Below are 23,157 nucleotides of genomic sequence, written 5' to 3' on the forward strand. Positions count from 1 at the left end.
TAAGGATTCATGCCTTTTCATGTCAGCCCACACACCACAACATGTTTACCGCCATGTGACATAACGTTAACCACGTTGTGGTGTGAGGGCTGACGTAAAAACAACATCCTCTCACCCGCTGTGACACGAAGCGTCAACAACTGAGGCCGCAAATACCAACCGGCGCCGTTTGATAAAAAATACTCAGAGTCAGTTGGTTGCTCTACTTTGGGTTGGATTACACCTAACAGTACCAGGGCATTAACAGGGAATACTGACCCCCCCCCGGGGTCAACATTACTGGGGCAGACACAGGGAATAACCCCCCCAACCCTCTGGGGTCAACATTACTGGGGCAGCAACAGGGAATACTCTCCCCGGGGTCAACAGTACCGGGGCAGCATCAGGGCACACGACTCTCCGTGTTGTTGAAGCCTGAATAACACGACAATGTTTGGTTTCAGGGTCGGGCAACGTCACTCTGACCTTTTGCTTTGCGTTTTTTTTTGGGATTCAAATCAAATCACATCATGAAGAACACGTGATGGAGGAGAACCTACGGCTCCGTTTGAACACATTTTACTCAGTCAGACTGCTGTAAGGGGTTTCGCTCTGGCCTAGTAGATTCATACAAAAAGACGCCCTGGGGGTTTGTTAAAAAGCAGGATAAGAACTGCCACCGCAGGACAAGCCATGTCGGCCTCCCTCTATTGGATCCCGTCGCGGGCCGACTGAACAGCGGGGCATTGTGTTAGCAGGGCCCGGGGCCTCGGGTAATGCAGCAATGCGATTTGATACTTGTGGATCTGATTGACGACAGCAGTTGAGAGGAGGCAGCCGGACAGGCCCAGGCGTTAGGGATATTATTAATGGCTTTGGAAACCTCGCTTCTCCTTCCTCCTCGCCTGCAAATCTTTAACAGCGTTTGCACCTTCGGCGCCGTGTGATCTCCTCAGGCCCCGAACGAGCTGATGCGTCACACGCTCCCCTGAAGACTTTTTTTTTTTTTTCCCGAAAAACAAAACATCAATCTTAGATATTGAGCACTTTCATAGCATTTCCCCATTATGCTTGTCGGAAACTTATATTACCTGGCATTCTTCTTGTCCAGCTTTTATGGGTAATGGACAGCAGCCAAATATCCAATAGGCCTCCACCTCAGAGGGTTGGAAACGGGGGCAGCTCATTACATTAATTATCGGTCTGCAGGCACGCGGGTGTTAATTCATGTCACGAGATATACCTTAGTGCCAAATCCTCTGCGATGAAGGCCTGTATACTCATTCGCTCATTCACCAATTTCCATGTCATCGAGTCAGGTTATTATTTTGTTTACCAGTTCAATCAAACACATTATTTATCATGCAGTCGTTCTTTTATTCGACTTATATGACTTTAAACGGACAAGTCATTGAGAGAAACGTGATTTACAATGATGGTTGTAAATCCGCGACTGCCACACAATCAAACTACGCCTGACATGAACGACACACAGTCCGGACCAGTAGCATTTGGTCGATAGAAAACAGCAGCCTGAAGTTCATTTACAGTTTAAGTTCCATATAAGAACCACTCACAACTCATTGTTTATCCATCTGCTCTTATCTCCTTGGTCTGTGAGCTGTCTAGTCGCTGCTAGATGTCGCTCCTTATAAAATTGTTTACCCGAAACAATAACCCTAATACATAGACCATAGCCAACATACACTGCAATCATAAAGTCGAACAACGAAGACCCTGAACCGAGTCCTCTCATGACCTAGCATTACCTGTATTAAATTTGTGTGTGTGCATGTGCGTGTGTGCATTTTTATGTGTGTGTGTGCATGTGTGTGCGTGCGTTTGTATGTGTGTGCTTGTGTGCGTTTGTGCACGCGTTTGTATGTTTGTATGTGTGTGTATGTTTGTACGTGTCTGTATGTGTGCATGCGTGTCTGTGTGTGTTGAGGACCCCCCTCTGGGAAAATTGAAGTAAATGGGAGATGGAGAAGGTTCCATGTGGGCTCCCCGCCTCCCACACGGCCAGGGGCAGTCTGAACACAACACACCAGGCCTCCATGCAGTGTTATTAAGGGAACCCGGCATTACAGCCAGCGCTCCTGCCCCAGCTAACACATATGCTTGGTTTTGTTTTATCCAGGCTTGTGGGATGGAACACCCCAGGACATTTGTCCTGTTGCGCACACACACACACACGCATACATGCTCACACGCTCGCACACAACACACACTCACGTACAAACACACACACACACACACACATTCAGCAGCCCATCCCACCTGCAGAGGTAGCATTCAACGTTGCCAAAGGGGGGGTTCAGTCCTCTCCCGGCTCTCCGCACCGCAGGCGAGGGTCAATAACCATCAGGTCGGTGGGGGTGGTGGTCGAGGGGGTGGCGGTGGTGTACGAGGAAGCCCTGGCCGGAGAGAGCCTCGTTATGCACCCTGTGTGTAATGACAGCCCCTCCATCGGTGACCCTTCCTTCCCAGCGGCTCTCATTCCCAAGGGGAACCTTTGGTCCTGTTGTTATTATTCTGTCCAATGCTCTTCATTTGGACAACCCCCCCCCCCCCCCCCGCCTTTTTTTTTAATAATAACTCACACACACCTCACACCTTTCCATTGCCGCCGCTAGCATTCAGCCGTCTTGAAGTTGTCAAGAAATTTCTGCTCCTTCAGCAGTTTACCCAATTCCCCCCCATCTCTCTCTCTCTCTCTTTAATCTGACGGTAGTAATGCAGATGACGTTCTACGTTTCCAAGGCACCGGATGAGGCCTTTAGTTGAAGCTCGGCGACAACAAAACAGGAATGTATCATTTGTTCGGTCAAAGCTAAGCATGAGAAGTCCAGCCACATGAAATGGATGTGTTAATCAATGACACAGAGGGGGCTCTGCGTCATTTACAGTGATGGCTGTATTATAGTTTGGAATGGACTTTTCTACAGAAATGAGTCCATTGAAAACCAAATAACCATAAAAACCCATTCATTCATCCGTAAAAAAAAAAAACGGCAAGTGAGTTTTACTTGCGTTTTTATTTATTTATAAAAATAGATAGGCCTATATTATACACAGAATGCCAAACAGGCAGTACTTCCTCTGAGCTTGCATATTTTGTATCGGAGCGTTCAGCAGGGCCGGCTCTGACGATGCGATTAGACGATAGTCCAGAAGACCAGACGAGAGCGCTGGTGCCACATGCCATGATCGACGTACAGGAACGCCGTTATTAAAAACCAAAGCCTTGAGGGAGACCCAGAGAACACATAAGCCTACATCAGGGGTCTGACCTATGGCACAGAGAAGCCTACGGCTGCCAATACCATGAATCAGACGTAACTGAGTATGGAGAATCATTGGCCGTTTTCACCAACCATCCTCGGAGTGAATCGAGCCTGTGCACTCTCAAAATGCGAAACTGGATTATAAAAACGTGAAAGATAACACACACCTAATTATAAAGAATGGATCCAAACCTTCAACGACAACGCACTATGTCTGCTCATTATGGCTCACCAATTAATTTATAGTGATTATACTAGTTTTATTGACAGACTAGACAATGAATCGATCTTGCAGGTATATCTAGGCCTACATTATCACGGACGGTTAGTGATTCATGTTTGTCAAACTTCCCATAACGATGACTATACAAAACTGTTCAAAGAGAGGGAAAAAAGGAACTGTTATGGCAACCACTTAATTTCCCCAAAGCAAATTAATGCAATTTTGATTCAGCTCATCCTTTTATACAGCCTTTCCTTCCAACCAATTATTGTATGCAGCCCGCCTCTTGTCTAATGCAACTCATTCTTTTTTTTTATAGAAATGGAAAAGCCACTTAAGGCTTTTGTTAAAACAAAACCTTGAACATTTCTCCAAGTGGATTGTTGTCCAAGAGCTCTGGAAATGGCGAGGTGCTTTGAAGGTGGAGATGACATGAGAAAAGTCCTAAAAAACAAGACGTTTAATCTAACACTGCCCTCATCTGGTCATGTCAAAGCCACATGTAAAGGAAGTGAACAGTTCAATAACCCGGAAAATCTATATACCAAGCCCATATGGAGTCTGGAATGGATGCAATCGTCCACTATAAGCAGATAAATGGGATAATTTGCTTAAAGAAAAACAAGGGTTAGATATTAGTATGGTTTTATTATCCAACCCTTATTATGAATAATAACAAGAGGTAATAATGAGAATCCCGCGTTCAGGTCAAGATCAAAAAACCTTTTTTGTTTAATTTGTGAGAAATATTAATTTATACAGTGGGCTGCAAATTATCATTCAATGTTTAAAAGATCTCTGCATAGTGTAAAAAGGAGAAAAAAAATTGCATATTCAAAATAATCTCTGTGGTCAGTGTAGTCAGTCTACGTAGTTAACAGCATTGTGAAACACTTTCAGACAGTTTGCCAAATTGACATACAATAAAGGTTGCTAAGCTCTACATGATTTATCAACACAATTGCAGCCAACTATTGGCCTTAATATACAAAGTACCTTAAAACATCGTTGTCATTATACAAATGTGCATTTTACGCAAACAATTATTAAATTAGAAATATAGAATTATATGACAATGTTTAGTTGCTTTTTCGAGAGTTATGTTCCAAACCTGAAAATTGTAAAAGTTCTATACTTCCTTTACAGGAAATCAAGTGCCCTATGACAGCTACACCTAGACATATGTGCTGCACCCCAAACCCGCCCACCCAAAAAAATGCATTTTTAGCAAAAAAAAAAACAGTAAAATGCACACATTAGGATGAGGTGCAAAATCAACATTGCTGCTTTCTTCACAGAATAGAACAGTTGATTAAAAATAAATTTCAAAATAAGAGCCACAACAGGGTTTCATATGCAAAACTCACTGGCTCTGTAGCAAATCAGTTCACATTTTGTCTGGACCTCTTGTACGTTAAAAACATTGACTCACGCCCAGAGTTAAGGCTGGTGCCAGTTGGCACCCCATCGCCATCGGATACGACAGCGAAAACATAAACGCACCTGGTCCGACAACTACGTTTTTAATTAGTTCGACTAAGTACCGCACGTGCCAATTAAAAAAAAGAATAAACTACCACCATCCGTTTCTGCCAACGGATTTCCTGATCTGGGGTTTAAAAGTGTCTATTTAAAACAACGCATCGTACACAGTGTAAAGTACTGGGAAAGGCCTCGTCCGATTGGCTCTCCTTTGAGAGTAACTACAGTGATTGCGGGAGAGACGTCGCGTCGAGGGGAGGATCTCGCGGCACGCCCGCCGCGGGCCGGACTCGGAATCAGCTCTAGTGCTTCACTCTCGCTACTCTACCGACCAGCGCCCCCCCGGCTCCAGGGGGTAGGGGGGGGGGGTGCGCCCCGGCACCACAGCGGGCACTTATCTCTCCGGTGGCACTTGGGGGGTAACATCTTGTAAGGGGCCGGGCCCGAAACCCATTTCATCTGTGTCTCGCCTACCCTGCGGCCGCACTGCCGACGCCCAGACCCAGTGGGTTCCACCAGGGATGAGGAGAGCCCAAAGGGTCCTCTGCTTCCAGAGGAGCTGGTCCGGGGGCAGCATCAGTAGTGGCTCTTCACCTAGAGCCCTTGGGGTGCCCTCAAAAAGGTACCCGTCAGCAGTTGGGGACCCAGCGGGCTTTTTGGTCTTAGGTACATAGTTTTGTTGGGGAGTGTTGCGTCGAGGAAAGGGCTGTGCACGGGGCAGGGTTAAGAACGACGGGGGGGAGCCAATATTTCTGTCGGCTGCAGCGGTATATTCTTTTCTTCCATCATCCCCCACCTTCTCATCCCCCTCCCCCCCCTCCTCCCCCCCACGCAACCAATCCGGTGGAGGTGGACGGTTATGGTCTGTGAAACCTAAAGGAAACGAGAAGGGAAAACGTCACCGACTCTCCTTGGGCCGAAGGAGTAAGTGTGAGTGTGTATACGTGCATGTGTATGCATATGTGTGTGTGTGTGTGGTAGTGTGTGTGTATATGTATGTGGAAGTGTATGGAAGTATCCGTGTGAGCGCACGGCTGTGTGTGTGAGCATCTGATAATGTATTTATGGGAGCGGTGAAGGGAGCGCTGGAAGCAGCGGGCGGTCCCCCCAAGGATCAGGGCCCTGGGGGGCCCTGGGGGGCCGTGAGGAGGGAGGAGGGAGACTGACCGGGTGTAGATGCGGCTCTGCTCGTGCACCTCCATCTCTGAGCTCTTGAACTCGTTCAGCTCCTTGCGGATGGCGGCCTGGATTACCAGGTGGAGAAGAGGAAGCAGCAACGCACACGCACACGCACACGCACACGCACACGCACACACACACACCCCACCGTTAAGACACGCCTAGGCACAACACCCCCCCCCCCCTCCCCACACACAGAGAAAAAGCAACAAGGGGATTGCAAAACAGAATTGTTTTCAAACTACACTACGTTACATGTTTCAGAATACCCCCCCCCCCCCCGCTGGGCCTTGGCCACTCGGCTTTGTCAATGGAATAACTGAGAGACCAAACATGAGAAAGAGTTATCCCCTAATACCAGGAATACATTGTCTTCTTCCGTCCACTCCTCATACATTCAAAGAATGTTCCTGGCTTCACCGGACCAGGTAATACACTGCGCTGGGGCGCTGGGGGGGGGATTCGGAGCTGCCATTCAAAGGCATTCCTGGAATACCTTCCCTGACACCCGATCTGCTTAGAATGTAAATCCTCTCATGAGAAAGAAAAATAAAAAAGACTTTCCACCAAATGGATGGCTTACTACGGCATTGGACCTCTGCAAGTGTGTGTCTGTGTAAGCTTGTGTTGGTGCGCAGACTTGTGTGTGTGGGCTGATGCTTCCGTTTGTGTGCTTCTGCTTGTGTGTGTTGATGCTAGTATGTGTGCTGATGCTTGTGTGTTTGTGTGTGTTGATTCTTGGGTGTGGGAGTGTGTGCTTACGCTTTGTGTGCTGATGCCTGTGTGTGTTACCACCTGTGCGTGTGTGTTACCACCTGTGCGTGTGTGTTGATACGTGTGTGCGTGTGTGTGTGTGTCCGTGGGCCGATGCCTGTGTTTGTGTCTCTAGATACTTGTGGGTGCGCTCCATTTGACTACCTTGTCGGCGGGGGTGAGCTTGGTCCAGGGCTTGTCAGCGCGGCGGTCGTAGTCGTGGGCGTGAGTGCACTCCACGTACTCATGGAAGCGCAGGATCTTCCTGGCCTGCAGCTCCGCCACCGTGGGCCGCTGGGACAGCTGGGGTGGGGGGGGGGGCACAGGGAGGCTTGTTACAAGCTCTGCAGGGAGCAAGCCCGTGTGTGTGTGTCCGTTTGTTGATGCTTTTCCTATTTTGTTTAACCTTCTTTCCCCAGGCAAGCCAAGGAAATGTTATTAACCATAGCCAGGACGAGTGCGTGTTTTATTTGACATTTATTCAACCATGCAGGTCCTGAAGAAGATTTTGCGCGTGTGTGTATCGGTCTCTCTTTGTGTAAGTGTGCGAGTGTGTGCGTGCCATGCTGACCTTTCTGGTGAGCCGCCGTTTGATCTCGGACCTTTCCATCCGACGGTCCGATTCGTTCTTGGCTGAGAGACAAAAAGGAGCAGGGACCGTAAATCAAAGACGCATGAGAAACATGGGAGAGAAAGGACTCGACTCAGGGAGAAGGACAGAGGAAGGGCCGGAGCAGGAAAGGGATACAGGCTTAGAGAGCTCCCGTGACTTTGACTTTCAGGAACATAGAGATGTGACACGAGCCTGCCTTAAATCACCAGCGTGTCTGGAAGAAGGCCCTCCATTGTTCCACACACACACACACACACACGTACACCCTGCCCAGGTTTTCAGGGACAACGCACGAGAAGGGCTGTGTTTGGTAAACGTACTTCTTCGGCGCTGGTGTTTTGGATTCTAAAATAAATTCAAAGTCATTCAAAGCTGTTTCTAATTGACAGGAGATAACAACCCAATCAAGGCCAAACGTCCTTCAACAGAATTGTCTGTGATTATTGAAAAGGTTGGATTGTGAGTGAACGCGCTACGAATGCACAACGCTTTTTGTTTCACGCTCAAACGGAAAGTCCTCGTGTCTGCGAGGACAAAGAAGGGGAGTGCAGTTTTTTTGCGTCGAAAAGTTTACCGTTTCTAAAGCGGAGACTTGTATTTCTTTCAACACACTCTTTGCCATTGGATATGAAAACATTAAGACCGGGCTATTGCCATAGGGGCCCTTCTCAAGAGTGACATTTACCCAGCGACGCCTCACACAAAGCTAAATAACCAATAGACCAAGGCACCGCAGTGGGTCTCAGGAGCGCTTTTGTATCCATTAGTGTGGCCCTGCGGCACAGGGGAGGGGAAATGAAATAGACATATCCACGGGCCAAGGCAAGATCAGCCAGATAAAAAGACGCGCTTTCTGCATGGCCGTCAGCAGAAGGGGAAGATGACCAGCCCCAGTATTCGACCTTGCCGTGCCAGGAATGAGAAAAGGCGTAAAAGAGAAAACACACAAAATAAATAAAAGATGATATGAATAAAAGAAAAGGAGACGAGAGGGGGAGGGAGGGAGAGAGGGGAGAGGCAGGAATGGAAAGAGGAAGGGAGTAAAGGAAGAAGGGGGGAGGAAAGAGGATGGGAGGAGCAAAGGAAGGAAGGAGGGAGGGATGGAAGGGAGGAGAGCGAGGCAGAAGAGAAGCGAGGTAAGACAAAGAGAGGCAGGAAAGGAGAGGATGATCTCACCTGGGAGGATGTTCCTCTGCTCCAGCTCCTCGGCCGAAGGTCTCTGACTCAGGCGCCTGTGTGGACAAAAGGGCAGCACATCAGAGCTCCTCTGCAGACCGTACTCATAATGGGGTTGGTGTGGGGATGGTGGTGGTGTTGGTGGTGGTGGTTGGTGTGGTGTTGATGGTGGTGGTGTGTGGTGTTGGTGGTGGTGGTGGTTGGTGTGGTGTTGATGGTGTGTGGTGTTGATGGTGGTGGTGCGTGGTGTTGATGGTGGTGGTGGTTGGTGTGGTGTTGATGGTGGTGGTGCGTGGTGTTGATGGTGGTGGTGGTTGGTGTGGTGGTGATGGTGGTGGTGGTGTTGATGGTGGTGGTGGTTGGTGTGGTGTTGATGGTGGTGGTCGGTGTGGTGTTGGTGGTGGTGGTCGGTGTGGTGTTGGTGGTGTTGATGGTGGTGGTGTTGATGGTGGTGGTGTTGATGGTGGTGGTGGTGATGGTGTTGTGTGGTGTTGGTGGTGATGGTGGTGGTGGTGTTGATGGTGGTGGTGTTGATGGCGGTGGTGTTGATGGCGGTGGTGTTGATGGCGGTGGTGTTGATGGCGGTGGTGTTGATGGCGGTGGTGTTGATGGTGGTGGTGTTGATGATGGTGGTGGTGTTGATGATGGTGGTGGTGTGTGGTGTTGTGTGGTGTTGATGGTGGTGTTGTGTGGTGTTGATGGTGGTGTTGATGGTGGTGGTGTTGATGGTGGTGGTGTTGATGGTGGTGTTGTGTGGTGTTGATGGTGGTGGTGTGTGGTGTTGATGGTGGTGGTGGTGGTGGCGGTGGTGTTGATGGCGGTGGTGTTGATGGTGCTGGTGTGTGGTGTTGTGTGGTGTTGATGGTGGTGGTGTTGATGGCGGTGGTGTTGATGGCGGTGGTGTTGATGGCGGTGGTGTTGATGGCGGTGGTGTTGATGGCGGTGGTGTTGATGGCGGTGGTGTTGATGGCGGTGGTGTTGATGGTGGTGGTGTTGATGGTGGTGGTGTTGATGATGGTGGTGGTGTTGATGATGGTGGTGGTGTTGATGATGGTGGTGGTGTTGATGATGGTGGTGGTGTTGATGATGGTGGTGGTGTGTGGTGTTGATGGTGTTGATGGTGGTGGTGGTGTGTGGTGGTGTGTGGTGGTGGTGTTGATGGTGGTGGTGTTGACGGCGGTGGTGTTGACGGCGGTGGTGTTGACGGCGGTGGTGTTGACGGCGGTGGTGTTGACGGCGGTGGTGTTGACGGCGGTGGTGTTGACGGCGGTGGTGTTGACGGCGGTGGTGTTGACGGCGGTGGTGTTGACGGCGGTGGTGTTGACGGCGGTGGTGTTGACGGTGGTGGTGTTGACGGTGGTGGTGTTGACGGTGGGGGTGTTGATGATGGTGGTGGGGGTGGTGTTGATGGTGGTGGGGGTGGTGTTGATGGTGGTGGGGGTGGTGTTGATGGTGGTGGTGTGTGGTGTAGGTGTGTGGTGTTGGTACCGTGTGAGCGCGCTGCTGATCTTGGACCGGAGGGCCAGCCACTGCTCCCGGTTCTGCCAGGCCGTGTCGTCGGGGCCGTCCTGCTGGGCCTCGTGCTCCTGCCTCAGAGCCAGCGTGTCCTTCCTCTTCACGCGGTTCGCCAGCCGACCTGCAGCACAACCTTGTTCAGCACTGGCTCACAGCCTTCCGTTTACACACCCTGGGTCCTTTTAGTGCATAGTAAACGAGCAGGTACAGGGGACAGAACCAGGGCTCTCAAACTGCTGACTGCCTGTGGTCACTCTGGAACAGGTCACAGCCAGTTCCAGACACTTGAATGTACTTTCCAGTAGCCAACTCTATATTAATCATGAGTTATTATTTGACGTTTATAAAGGACATAAAAGCCTGCTTGAGTCAAGATTCAACAGAAGTAATTTGAGTGCAATTTGTGAGAAATGCCAAGAGCAATCAGTCAGTGAGTGGAATGCGCGAATGAGAATGTCCGACAGCTCTGCATGAGCCACTTTAAACTCAAGCCTGACTCATTTCGGACCAATCATGGCATCCCACCCCTGATTGGTCTGGCGATTCCGTCTCGCCTGTCAATCAAATGCCCCCCTCTCAATGACGGAGGAATGCAGGGAGGGAGGCTGCGTTTTGTATCGCCACCCCCCTGCTCTACTGCCCACTCTGACCCCCCCCCCCCCCCCCCTCCACTCACTCTGCTGCCCCTCTTCGTCGCTCTCTTCCTCGCTGTCGTCCCTGTAGTTGATTGGCCCGTCCGAGTCCGTCTCCTCCTCCTCGCTGTCACCCGGCCCGCCCCCCTCGGGGATGGCGCTGACCACCAGCCCCCGCCGGCTGCGTGGCTCCAGCTCCGGCTGGCGGGGGAACCGCGGGGGAGGGTGTAGCTTGGCCAGCTCCTCCTCCATGTCGAAGTCATCGTCCTCTTGCCTGGGGGAGAGAGAGGGAGAGAGAGAGAGAAGGAGAGGGGGGAGAGAGAGGGAGAAGGAAGAGGGGAAGGTAGAGACAAAGAAAGGTAGAGAGAGAAAGAGGAAGAAGGAGGGAGAGGAAGGTTTAGAGAGGAGAGAGGGAGGGTAGAGAGAGAAGGAGAGAGGGAGGGGAGAGAGAGAGAGAGAGAGAGAGAGAGAGAGAGAGAGAGAGAGAGAGAGAGAGAGAGAGAGAGAGAGAGAGAGAGAGAGAGAGAGAGAGAGAGAGAGAGAGAGAGAGAGAGAGAGAGAGAGAGAGAGAGAGAGAGAGAGAGAGAGAGAGAGAGAGAGAGAGAGAGATGTGAGAAGAGTATACTTTTCTCCTGATGCAGGGCAGATATGAATGACACAACCGGTATTTTAATGAGGGTTTTGTATTTGGAGCTCGGCACAAACAAAACACTTCACTATTTAATTGAAACATACACTCTGAAACTTTTCTAGGGCAGATATTGAACTCCATTAACACCATATTTCAACTAGGAAGTTTGTCCACAATAGAACACGATCCAATGCAAGCCAATCCGTCCAGGGAACAATTTCACCCATTCTCAAAGTGTTAATGACCTCCAAACATATTAACCCAACTCGTTACATCGATAATCACATTGGGGCCATTCAGGGCTAATTAACGATCTAAAAACAATAAATGGAGATACGGTTAGTGACATCGTTAAGAGAGCATGCCGGGAGAGAGAAGCCCAACACACTCCACAGAGAACAAAACCAAACCCACATCCCGACACGTTAGACTACGGCCATCTGACGCTCTTCTTCCTCACGCTGCAAAAGCCCGATCTCCGTTATCACGATATCTGATAGCGGTCTGAGCGGGCGTGTTTGCTCGGCGTCAACAGAGGTGGGGGGGGGGGGGGGGGGCTTAATGTACGCATTTACTGTATGTTATACGTCCTGAGTGGGCGGCACTTAAACATAGTACTTAGCATGGTGTAGCATCTTATCCTAGCTATCTTGTTGTGTATGGGGAACGGGTTAACCAAGCAATTGCAAGTGCTTTGTATTTATTACTATGAATACCTTTACCGTACCGACAGCAATATATATAGTTTCTCTTCCTTCTGACAGATGTACTCAACGTAGGGCTCTGTGGGTAAAAGCGAGAGCTGAATGAGGTGCTTCTTACAGCCGCAGGGGTTCGATGGTGATGGGCAGGGAGTAGCGCACCGAGCCGCCCTCCTGCAGGACCTCGGGCGGGGACTCAAACAGCTGAGAGTGGGCCCTCTGGGAGCCGTCCGGGTTGGCCTTGACGGGCGAGGGGCTGACCAGCGCCCGCTGGATGCGGATGTGCAGGGGGATGGCCGACGGCGGATTGGCGGGGGGCAGCGTGACGGGGCTGGGCGGGTCAGCCGCCGGCGGCGTCGGCGTCGGCTCGGCGACGGGGAGGACGCGATGCCGGGGCGGGGAGGGGGGCTGGTGGGCCGGCGGCGGGGCGAACGCCTCCGGCGGGGTCTCGGCGGGGCGGATCTCCGGCGGCGTGGCGGCCTCCGGGGGCGGGGGCTCCTGGGGCGGGGCCTCTTGCGTGGAGTGCCGCTTGGTGACGGGGGTCATCCTCTTGGGCGGGGTCGGCGGCGAGCGCTTGGAGGGCGCCGGCACCACGATGACAGCGCCGCCGGACTGAGAGGGCTCTTATGGGGACACACACACACACACACACACAAAGTCAGCATCCACAAACCATTACGGCCATCGTCGTAGCAGGACAAACAGTTGTTGCACATGACACTAATGATAAAAGCGTGTACCAGGGCGTGGGGGGGGGGGGGGACTACAGTCCACCCCCCCCCCCATGCCCTGGTACATCAAAGGAGCCGACCCATCATTAGCGTCATGTGCAACACGCCTGTGTATCCTGCGTCTACGCCTCGGCAAGAAAAAGTCCATGCGCAGCCCAGGATTGGCAAAGACACAAAACACACACGCACACACCAGTAAAGCCTTCATTCGGAAGCGTTGGCTGTACAGCTCATGACATGACAACACGGATGAATCCTCGACACACACAAACACCGAACACCCAAACCCCGAGGGACGGTCCCCATCAATGGCCGTTGGTGTCACCGATCCGGTGCCGTCACTGTGGGTTTGGGTTTTCGCGATGGAATGAAATTAAGTGCAAAAAAAAAAAAAATGACTTGGTTGAGTGGAGACGGATGACACAAGTGATTCAACGACACACTGCCGTTGAATCTGAATTAATGGAGCGACGTGGGAGTTGGCGCCTCAGCCAGAGCCATGCAACTGGGGAATTAAGACTGCAGGCCGAGGAGTTACCTGAATGGTCTGACCGACCCCCCCACACACACACACACACACACACACACACACACACACACACACACACACACACACACACACACACACACACACACACACACACACACACACACACACACACACACACACACACACACACACCTTGGTGTGATGTTAATTCATGCTACGTTTCTTATACACAAGTGGGTTAGTGGTCTTCCAGTGAACCGGCCCAATTAGAGGCCAGCGTCATGACAACGACATCCTACGACAGTGGTGGTGGTGACCAGTGAAGAGGGATGGGGGGTGAGTGATGGTTCTCTCTAACATGCGTTTGTGGGGATTAACCCGCGGCGGTGGTGGCGGGCAGGGTTAACGTGGGACACGACGGCCCCCAGCCGCCGTACTCTGGGTACCTGAGCGGCTCAGCCCCGCCCTGTGGCTCAGGTAGACGGGCAGGGAGAGGTAGAGGCCCGGCTCGCCCCGGCGCTGCCAGCCCGTCCTGTAACAGTGCGGTCGCACCGTGGCGCAGCCCTTCAGTCTGGAGGCTGCCGGCGCAAAGACGACGGCGGCGGCAAGAATGGGGGATGGGAGAGGAGACAACCATGAACCACGTTATATTACTCCTTTGGTGCACCATCGAGGTTCAAGGTTAGCCATGAAGGGGCCTGTCGGAGACATTCAGGACCAAGGCAATAATGGGTGATCGGAGGGGGCTTCCAGTCTGTGTGACATGCCGCCTCTCTGTCTGCAGAACACTGTGCACCTGTCGGTGAACACCTGCGGGACCGGTGTAGACACGGCGAGGGGAACAGAATGAAAACAACAACCCTGAGCGCTGACAGGAAGGAAGGAGACTTGGCAACGGCGAACTACGGCCTCAATTGACGGCCTGGGTAACACACACACCACACAAGAGCGAGTGACGTAATCACGGTGCGGGTTTGTTCACGAGAGCTATGACCAACCGGTGCTTTTGGAATGCTAGTGTTGGAACAGCTGTTGAGTGTGAAGGCGGTTGGTAGCAGAGGCGTTGGCTGTAAACAAGGGCGCTACTACGGTGAGGGCAAGCTGGGGCAAGGGACACGGGGCTCCACCTGTAAGACAATCAGGAACCAACGCTCTGCCTTGGGAGTGCCTACGTTGCGCTGAGAGCAAGCTGGTGCCTGCCTGCACTCTCTTGACTCCCTCCCTCCCTTATTCGCTCCGTCTCTCTCCCGTGTCCTCGAGAGAGCGATTAGTTGCACACAATGAATCTGCAGACGAAGTGCTATACATAGCGGAAGAGATTGCGTGAGGAGAGATGGGAGAGATGGGCGACCGGGAGAGACGTACCGTCTGTGAGGGGAGTGGTACCGTTATGTGCAGCGAATAAGAAACGGTGAAGTAACCGCCAATAATGGGACCCTATATCATGCGCCTAACTCCACGATGAAAAAACCTGGGAAATAATTCGCAACCTTTGCGATACACAAAAAGGTTATTTCTAATCAGGCTCGAATGACAAATCAAATTCCAGGGCCGAGGTTTGTGATCTCGTGAAGAATATCACTGATTTCATTGGATGAGCGCTGCTGAAATGAGATTGTGAATGGGTTCCCTTAAATCACATTTGGTCGCGTCAGCGTCTCCCTGGATGGTTACAGCACCCGGTCGTTATTGAAACCAATGGCAGCACCCTAAGCCATTTGAAACATTGGAAACAACTTGCATCATTATTATTTCCTGACGGCGTGTGCTACACACACACACGCCAAAATGATTAATTAGGCACACCCACCTCAGCGTATTACCGTTAAGGATGAATAAAGACAGCCCTCTTTGCATGGATGTTAAAGTTTAAATAGTCATGGGACAGGGAGGAAGGAAGGGAGGTGGGGGGGAGGGGTTTGGCCCGAGGCAGGACAACAAACCTAAACACCCAAGGCTGTGTTATGCGTGAACGGTGGACTCTCCAGTGGCACAGCCTCCGCTCCATCAGTATTCATTTCCATACAATTCATTAACTAGAATGTTTAACCTTCATGTGCAGCACATGCATACGAGGCAGCAGGTAGTGAATTTGTATTCACAGCCTTTTATGCTCAGGGATCCCAGAGGTCCACTCTAAATGTGTACCACTAGGGGGGAAACAGACTACTACAGAAGATTGACAGTACAAGCCAGGAAATACAATTTAGCCCAAAAAAAAAAAAAAACACTGGCTTTCACCCCAACGGCTCGCACGGCTTTAATAACAACACAATCAACCACTGTCTTAATCCGAATCAGGACCGGTCTGGCGACAGGAGAGGGATGAGGGAGAGGGAACAGGAATGGCCGCCGGGCGACAGCGGGAACTCACCGTGCAGCGCCGGGTTGCTGTTGCGGTTGCCGGGCTTGGGCGGGGGCACGGGGGGCTGCTTGGCGTGCGGGGGGACGGGCGGGCGGCGAGTCGGGGGTGGCGGGGACCAGGGGGGGGGGGTCGTCGCTGATGAGGGACACCGTCCTCGGGGGCTTGGCCACCGCCATGGCCGACGAGGAGGAGGACGAGGAGGAAGAGGAGGAGGACGAAGAGGCGGAGAAAGAGACGGCGGGGGGAGCGGCCGTCCGGGCCGTGGGGAGGGGGGGGCTCTGCTTCTTGGGGGGCAGCAGGGCCTGTTTGGCGGCGGCCTCCCTCAGGGGGTCCCGCGCCGCCTCAGGCTCGCTCACGGGGTTGGACGCCGGAACGGGGGCGAAGCGAACGCCAGCTGACTCTGAGGCAAAGACACGCACACACAACGGGACACACACGGACACACAAATTAGCATGGGTGGGGGTGGGGGGGGACATTGCCTCAACAAACAAGGTCTCCACCGTTCCCCAAGGGGCACAGAGCGCTTAATATACAGCAGAGAAACACTGGAAGCCAGGATTACCAGTTACTCAATCTTGAACATTTCTAAGGAGCTTGTTAAGGACCTCTGACCCAGAGGGGACGACCAAACAGGGCCCGGCGGCGATTAATCATTAACACGGGACTAGAGCCAGGTGCCAGGTGCTCCGTCTTACCTGCACGGCCACAGACAGCTGAGGTGAGGATGACTACCAAACCGTTAAAGTAGAGGAAGAAGAAGCAAAATCACCTAGGCCGACTAATTGTGTCCCTCGGTTCGTATCCGGGCCTGCCTCCAGAGATGAAACGCTGTTATTTACCACCATAGACAATGTCATTGTAGTCCGCTATGCCTGATTGCAACAGAGTTCCATAAAACATTTTAAGTATTACCAGGACAGCATTGTTTTATGGATATTGGGGTATTGCATTTATTGCTGAAAACTCCCGACTCTTGAGTTACACGTTTTTAAGGCCACAATAGGATATGCAGATTCAATATTATGAACGAGTGCACGGCAGGGGATTCCGTGTCACCTCACCCTGTCATCGGCATGCACGTCTTCTGGTTTTAATTGGATAACACCACATTATACTGCACGCCTTCTAAACTCAACCATGGCTCACAGTAAAACAAGAATTCTATGTCATTAGATGATTCATGAGAATCATAGATTAGTCATTTTGAAGGCGAAGTACGACGTCTAGCCTGTTGCAAACAACATCCGACAACCGGTTCATATAAAAATCCTCCCAAACCCCATTGGAGGATTATCCCTAAAACTGTACTTATCCACTTTGAACCGTACCATGCCCGTATTGTGCTTCCTGATACCAGCATCGCACTCAACAAACAGTGTGCAGCAGCTCTGAACGAGGTTATCTTTATGGCTGACATAATGCCTTTGAACAGCTGGAGTGCAGCAATTAATTGCTCTGTAGCTGCCTAGCGTTGCATAAATAGTGCAACTATGAGGGAACTAACCCAGAGCTTTCAGCACCTCACACATAGCGGAGGGGTAGGTCTTAATCACCTCGTAAAACAGGTTTAATTTAGATTGGATTGTTTGGGACAATTTCTTCTTGAACTGCTCTTTCATCAAACAGTGCTAAAAGTAAACAAAACCCATGACCAAAAAGTGGTCTGATTGGTAAAGGGATCTCACTTTTAACAGTAAAAGAGGTGGCTTCAAAGTACCTAGTATGAGTCGTGTTTCACTGAACCAGTGACTAAACGATAACAGGGTATCTGCAGGTTTCAGCAAGCCAAATTTTTGACTTTTTAATACCTCCTAATACCACCTTGAATGAAATTTAAGACCAAAAACACGCAATGGTGGGGGTTGGCAACAGACATGAGCCAACTTCGGAAACAGACATCTTCCAGTCAACTGTCCTTGAATTTGCACCTACCCATTGTCGCAGACTAGCTAGCAAGCACGCAGATAATCGTTTATATATGCAGCTAGCAAGAAAGAAGCCTTTCTACATGTGCTTCCTGAAAAGTCCCACGAGAAAAAAAAAAAAAAAAATAGTCCTGCCCCGACAAATTTAAGCCCTTGAGTTACAGTATTTAAGACCAGCATATGACGAATTTGTAACGAATTTAAGACTTGTTAAGGCCTTCCATTTAGAAACATGAATTTAAGACTTTTTAAGGATGCGCAGACACCCTGGATAAGACAAGGCGGGCTCACCTGTGCGACCTCTGAACTCCTCCGCTGGGCTGTATCTGGGCAGGGTGCTCCTCTGGTCCGCCTCCGAGGCCGGCCGCACCCTGCGGTTCTCCTCCGAGTTCGCCTTCTGCAGGACCGCCCTGACGTCCACCTCGGAGACGGGCCGGCCCGCCGCCCGCAGGCTGTCCACGGGGTTCCGCTGGGGCTCCGGTTTGTCCCTGCGCTCGCGCTCGGCCTCCTCGCCTCGTCTCTTGTCGGGTCGCTCCTCCTGCCTGGGGTCCTTCCGGTCGCGGTCGTCCCCCCGGTCCCCCCTCCAGCCCCGCCTCTCTCGGTCCTCCTTCTCCCGCTCCTCCCTCTCGTGCTCCCGCTCTTCCCTCTCGCGCTCCTCCCGGCGCTCCCGCTCGATCCGCTCCTTAACGCGCTGCTCCCTTTCCTGCTCCGCCCGGTCGTCCCGCCGGTCCTTCTCCCCCCGCGGCTCCCTCCTGTCCCGGTCGCCACGCTCCCTCCTGTCCCTCTCCTCGCGCTCCGGCCTCTCCTCCCGCCTTTCCCTTTCCTCGCGCTCCGGCTTTTCCTCCCTCCTGTCCCGCTCCTCCCGCTCCGGCCTCTCTTCCCTCTTGTCCCTCTCCTCGCGGTCAGTCCTCTCGTCCCTCCTGTCCCGGTCGTCTCTCCGCTCACGCCTCTCCCTGGGGTCCCGCTCACGATCCCGGTCGTCGCGGCGTTCCCTGCGCTCCGGCTCGTCCCGGTCCTCCCTCCTGTCCCGCTCCTCCCTCTTGTCCTCCCGGGGCTCTCTCTTGTCCTCATTCCTGTCCCGGTCTTCCCGGGGCTCTCTCTTGTCCTCTCTGAGCTCCCTCTTGTCCTCCCGTCCGTCCTTCCTCTCGTCCCATCGGGGCCGGACCTCCTCCGGGACGGCCCCCCTGGGTAACGAGCCGCCCCGCCTGTCCAGGTCCGACGGCAGGCGGCTGCGGCGGTCGGCCTCCACGGCCTGGCGGGCCAGAGAGTCCACGTCCAGGGGCGCCCGGTGAACGCGCGAGGCGTCCGACGGCACACGGCTCCGCCGCTCCTCCCCCTGAGGCAGCCACATGGGCGTGGCGCGCGAATCAGACTCCCCGCGGAGCACCCGCACGCCGGCCTCCGACTCCCGCTCCACGTCCATGGCCGCCGGGTGGCCGTTCTTCACGGGGCCAGACTTGTGCCGGTTGCTCTCTGTGGGGCGAGGAGGTCGTTGTGATACATGGGCGACGCAGTGGGGCAGCTGGGACGCAATTACATTTTAGAGGAGGGTATAAAATGGCCCGTATATTCCCTTTTACTAGGCGGCGCACCTTGAAGTTATAACCTCGATGACAGCGAATAAGCAAAAACAATCGCAGCTTTGGGAAAGGTATTCAACATTGTCTCCTCTTATCATGGATGACATGTGCCTACAAACAACCTGTTTACATGGCCAGGGTAAATGCAGATGATAGAGCTACCGATGTGGGGGATGTACTCACGATTCTCAGGTATTTCCTTCAGCACCCCTCTCTCAATCAGCTCCTGCCGGGATTTCCTCACCGATATCTGTCTTTCCAAAGCTGAAATGAAGGAGAAAAACCCCCAACATTTGACATCAAATTTATTTTGGATCGATATCTATCTGAAGACAGTTTTGTTTTGTCCCCCTATTGCCGTCCAAGTCCCTGTTTGTCGACCACATAATAATGTTTCTTATTGATTGGATGCAGGCGTCGGTTTCACTGCCCTACAAATAAAAGGGTATTGCTGTTGTTAGCACCCTACACAAGGTTCCCAGACGCCCCTAACGGACAACCGTCATAACTAAACATTATTTGAATTGCTCAGATCGGAGGTGAACCTACCGATGGAGGTCTCGGAAAACTTTTCGCTGGGCTTCTTCTTCCTCCACTTCCAGGGCTTGAAGATCTTGCCCAGGCTGGAGAACTTGCCCTTGCGCTTGGATGGAGGTGTTCCATCTCCAGAGTTGCCCCCCTCGCTCCCGGTCGAGCTCCGCTGCAGGTCTACTTCCTCATCTGGAGGAGCAGAACACAGACAAAAGAGAGACGTTCAATACAAATAAAGCATTAACAAATCAATACAAGTTATAAAGCACATGTAAACCACTTTTTCACCAGCGATGCAGAGCCCTCCTGATTATAGTAAAGTCAAGCCAAGGTTCCCTTCAATCAAAACCTCTAATACAAGCCCCTCACCGGCCCTGATGAGTGGGCCGCCTGGACGAATGTGATTGCAAATGGCAGTGCTCGTAATGGGAAGAAATCACCATGCGAGTGCCCCTTGCAAGACTTCCAACAGTGCACCATTTGTCTTTGGCACCTCCATGGCCAGGAGCCCAGCAATGCAGCCTATCTCAAGGGCTGACAGCCTCCTCCATGAGGGGGGGGGCGGGCCCGGGCCTTAATCTAGCGCAGGTGCTACATTTCTCCCGTCGTGCCGCGGCACAGGGCCCGCGAGCCAGGGGGAAGGCTGGTCCACATTCCACTCTTATTACCCGGCGCGCTTCTTTCAGCTGTCAAGCCCCAGGAGACCAAACAGCCCCAGTGGAAGAGGGCTGCACCGAGAGGCAAATGGAAAGGGGTTGGTGTGTTTTGTTTACTGCGAGCTACTCCCGTTCACAAAAGGGAGTGAGGGTTGTAGTAGGGAACATTGGCTCGTACTGCGCGTGTTGACACATCGTTAACCAGTTTAATCAAACTGTGACGAAAAAAGTTGCAATAATCCATGATGACTTATGTAACGTAGACATAACAATGTAAACAAAACAGTTAGGAAAGGCGCCTACCCGGGCAGAAACCGTGACTCACAGCACGCTGCTCCTACTTGGGACGAAACCCACACCTGAGTGTGCTTTGCAATTCTAAGGCAATGAGTTGCTAGTCACCAGTGACGTCACCCTGCTTCATTGAACTTTGCATGTCAAACTCCATTGACAAGAAAACTGGCCCAGTGAACCAGCCTGTTTGTTTATACAATGTAAATAAGTGCCGAGTGCAAAGTCGGATCAGTGGCACGTTACATAACCTGCGAGTTGAATGCCTGCAGGAAGAGACTTGAGACAAACGGTAAGAAAGAAGGTTATCACAGTTTCGTTCATTAGTAGAAAGCATATATAGTTGACAGGGTTCTGTTTTTTTGCCTCAATGTTCTTATTTTGGATAGGAAGGACAGAAATAGCAATTGTTTCACTCGCCATGAGTTTCTATTCAACAGGCTTGAGGACATCATGCATGATTGTATTTAAATTAATCTTGAGCCAATACAATTCTTGCTATATTTACAGAGCCACAATTCTGAATATATGATGGAATACAAAAGCCACCCACGCAAAGGCTCTAGAATGATGATGACTAATAGCAATGCTATAAACCAATGTAATTATACATGAGGGAATGGGACCCAAGTCTGAGAGTGATTACATACAAGGGTCCACCCGGTCCACCACTGCTATGCAGAACAATTAAGATTAACTATGCAAAATTTCTAGCCACACAAACAATGCCTGGGTAGTTCCAAGCCAAGGAACCAAACAGGAAAAAGCTAAATCAATATAATACAACTGCTGTAATTCTTTTTCTGCATTCTGCATTACTGGACACACTTGAAGATAGCGGAAATTAGAAATGTTGTTGTCAACATTAGCGTCAACAGCTTATTGTATGGTGTGAAACGCTGTTATTGTCTACTCTACAACAGTTACTTATCACTCACAAATAAAAAAATCACAAAGATCAACTACTTTAAAATAAATTAAACCAAACTTAGCAAGGCCTACTTGAAGATAGAAATTATTTAAATTACCACTTGTTTTACCAATTCGAAAACTGCCTAAGATCAAACTCAAAACCCAGATCTAAATTCCACGCGTCAACTATTTTAAATAGATATCTTTACGCACATAAAACAAGCAAACCATCATCTCTCACTTTCTCTTCCAATACCGATGACACGCAACATAAATCCTCTCAATACAAGTTTGGGTACAATGTCAAAACACAAGTATAAAACTGATATAGCATTATTTACACGCCGGTATACATCTGTGGGTTCTCTATACAAAAAATTGAAAAAGCGAAAGATAGCGGAAAATACATTTTTACGTTAATTAAAATGACAACCTTACACTAACAAAAAAGGCTAAGTCCTTGCATTACATGCATTACTTTTTCAGTGCGGAGGCCGTGGGCATTATATACTGTTATTTTACAAGCAGTTATATCATTTTGTAAAATAACGGTAGATAATGCACATGGCCTGCACACTGAAAAAGACAGCTTGAAACCGCACAGCTGAACATCTTGCAACTTTTCTAAGGAGCCTTTTACTATACCATTGATCCATGTCATTCAAAACAAAGCACGCCATCATGGCAACCTCTGGCAAACACAGACTGATATGAGCTTTTTTAAGTTTAGATAATGTGAAAGTCAATGCCTATCTGCACATTTTAGTACAGCTAGTTCGGTTGCGTCTTGAGCGATCCCTGAAACATAAGCCGAGCATGTAGTATGGACAGAACTGGACCGTAATCCAAAAATACATACATAAAGTGATCAATAGAGACTCCCCAATGAAAATAACAACAGCAGTGTTGGCCCTGCCAAAGTGTTGATGGTCCCTACAAAGCTTTCTTACTGGAACCCACTTGTGGTACAGCTAATGTACACTTTTGGCAGTGTTAAATAGTTCTGTCTGCTGGGCTTGACATAAGCGCATGCACACCCACGCTAGAATGATAGCCAACACATGACAGCATGAGTTAACTATAAATGGTTCTGAGCCATTAAGAACCCTAACCTTTATTGCTTTTGGGAAGGAACTTACACATGGCAACCTTTAAAAATGAAAGGAGTACATTTTGACATGGCACATTAAACCGCAATGCACACAGTGGACCTACCGCAGTGGACCTAATTCTGTCAGACGGACACACAGTTTAAAGATATAATGGAAGCCAGCAGGCATGGTGATGCCATTTTCATGCAAGGTGAACTCACGCTCATAAAAGGTATAATCAACAGAAAATAAGCCATTATAGCAAGTTAATTAGACAGATATGCATGTCCATAATAACCACCTCTGCCTCGCTCCGTCCCTCACACCCTCCTTGCCCATGGAGCTGGCAGATAGGATCTGCTACTATGTCCTACAATTAGCCTACATGTGAGGAGGAAAGAGCTTTACAAGTG

The 23,157-nt window shown here is 50.8% G+C and overlaps 1 protein-coding gene across 1 annotated transcript in view; it reads right to left on the bottom strand.

Moving 5' to 3' along the window:
- Positions 1-2,732: 2,732 nt before the first annotated feature.
- LOC130375315 (phosphatase and actin regulator 4A-like) overlaps positions 2,733-23,157 on the bottom strand; it is a 31,763-nt gene continuing 11,338 nt past the window's right edge. The window contains 14 exon segments of the mRNA XM_056582141.1: positions 2,733-5,844; positions 6,139-6,215; positions 7,069-7,206; positions 7,475-7,536; positions 8,693-8,748; positions 10,181-10,328; positions 10,884-11,113; positions 12,293-12,794; positions 13,839-13,970; positions 15,767-15,855; positions 15,857-16,157; positions 17,975-19,156; positions 19,447-19,527; positions 19,813-19,983. Coding sequence (XP_056438116.1) covers positions 5,829-5,844; positions 6,139-6,215; positions 7,069-7,206; positions 7,475-7,536; positions 8,693-8,748; positions 10,181-10,328; positions 10,884-11,113; positions 12,293-12,794; positions 13,839-13,970; positions 15,767-15,855; positions 15,857-16,157; positions 17,975-19,156; positions 19,447-19,527; positions 19,813-19,983 — 3,185 coding nt within the window. The 3' untranslated portion in view covers positions 2,733-5,828.

This window comes from Gadus chalcogrammus, chromosome 22 (assembly GCF_026213295.1).
Source record: "Gadus chalcogrammus isolate NIFS_2021 chromosome 22, NIFS_Gcha_1.0, whole genome shotgun sequence".
Classification (NCBI taxonomy): Eukaryota; Metazoa; Chordata; class Actinopteri; order Gadiformes; family Gadidae; genus Gadus; species Gadus chalcogrammus.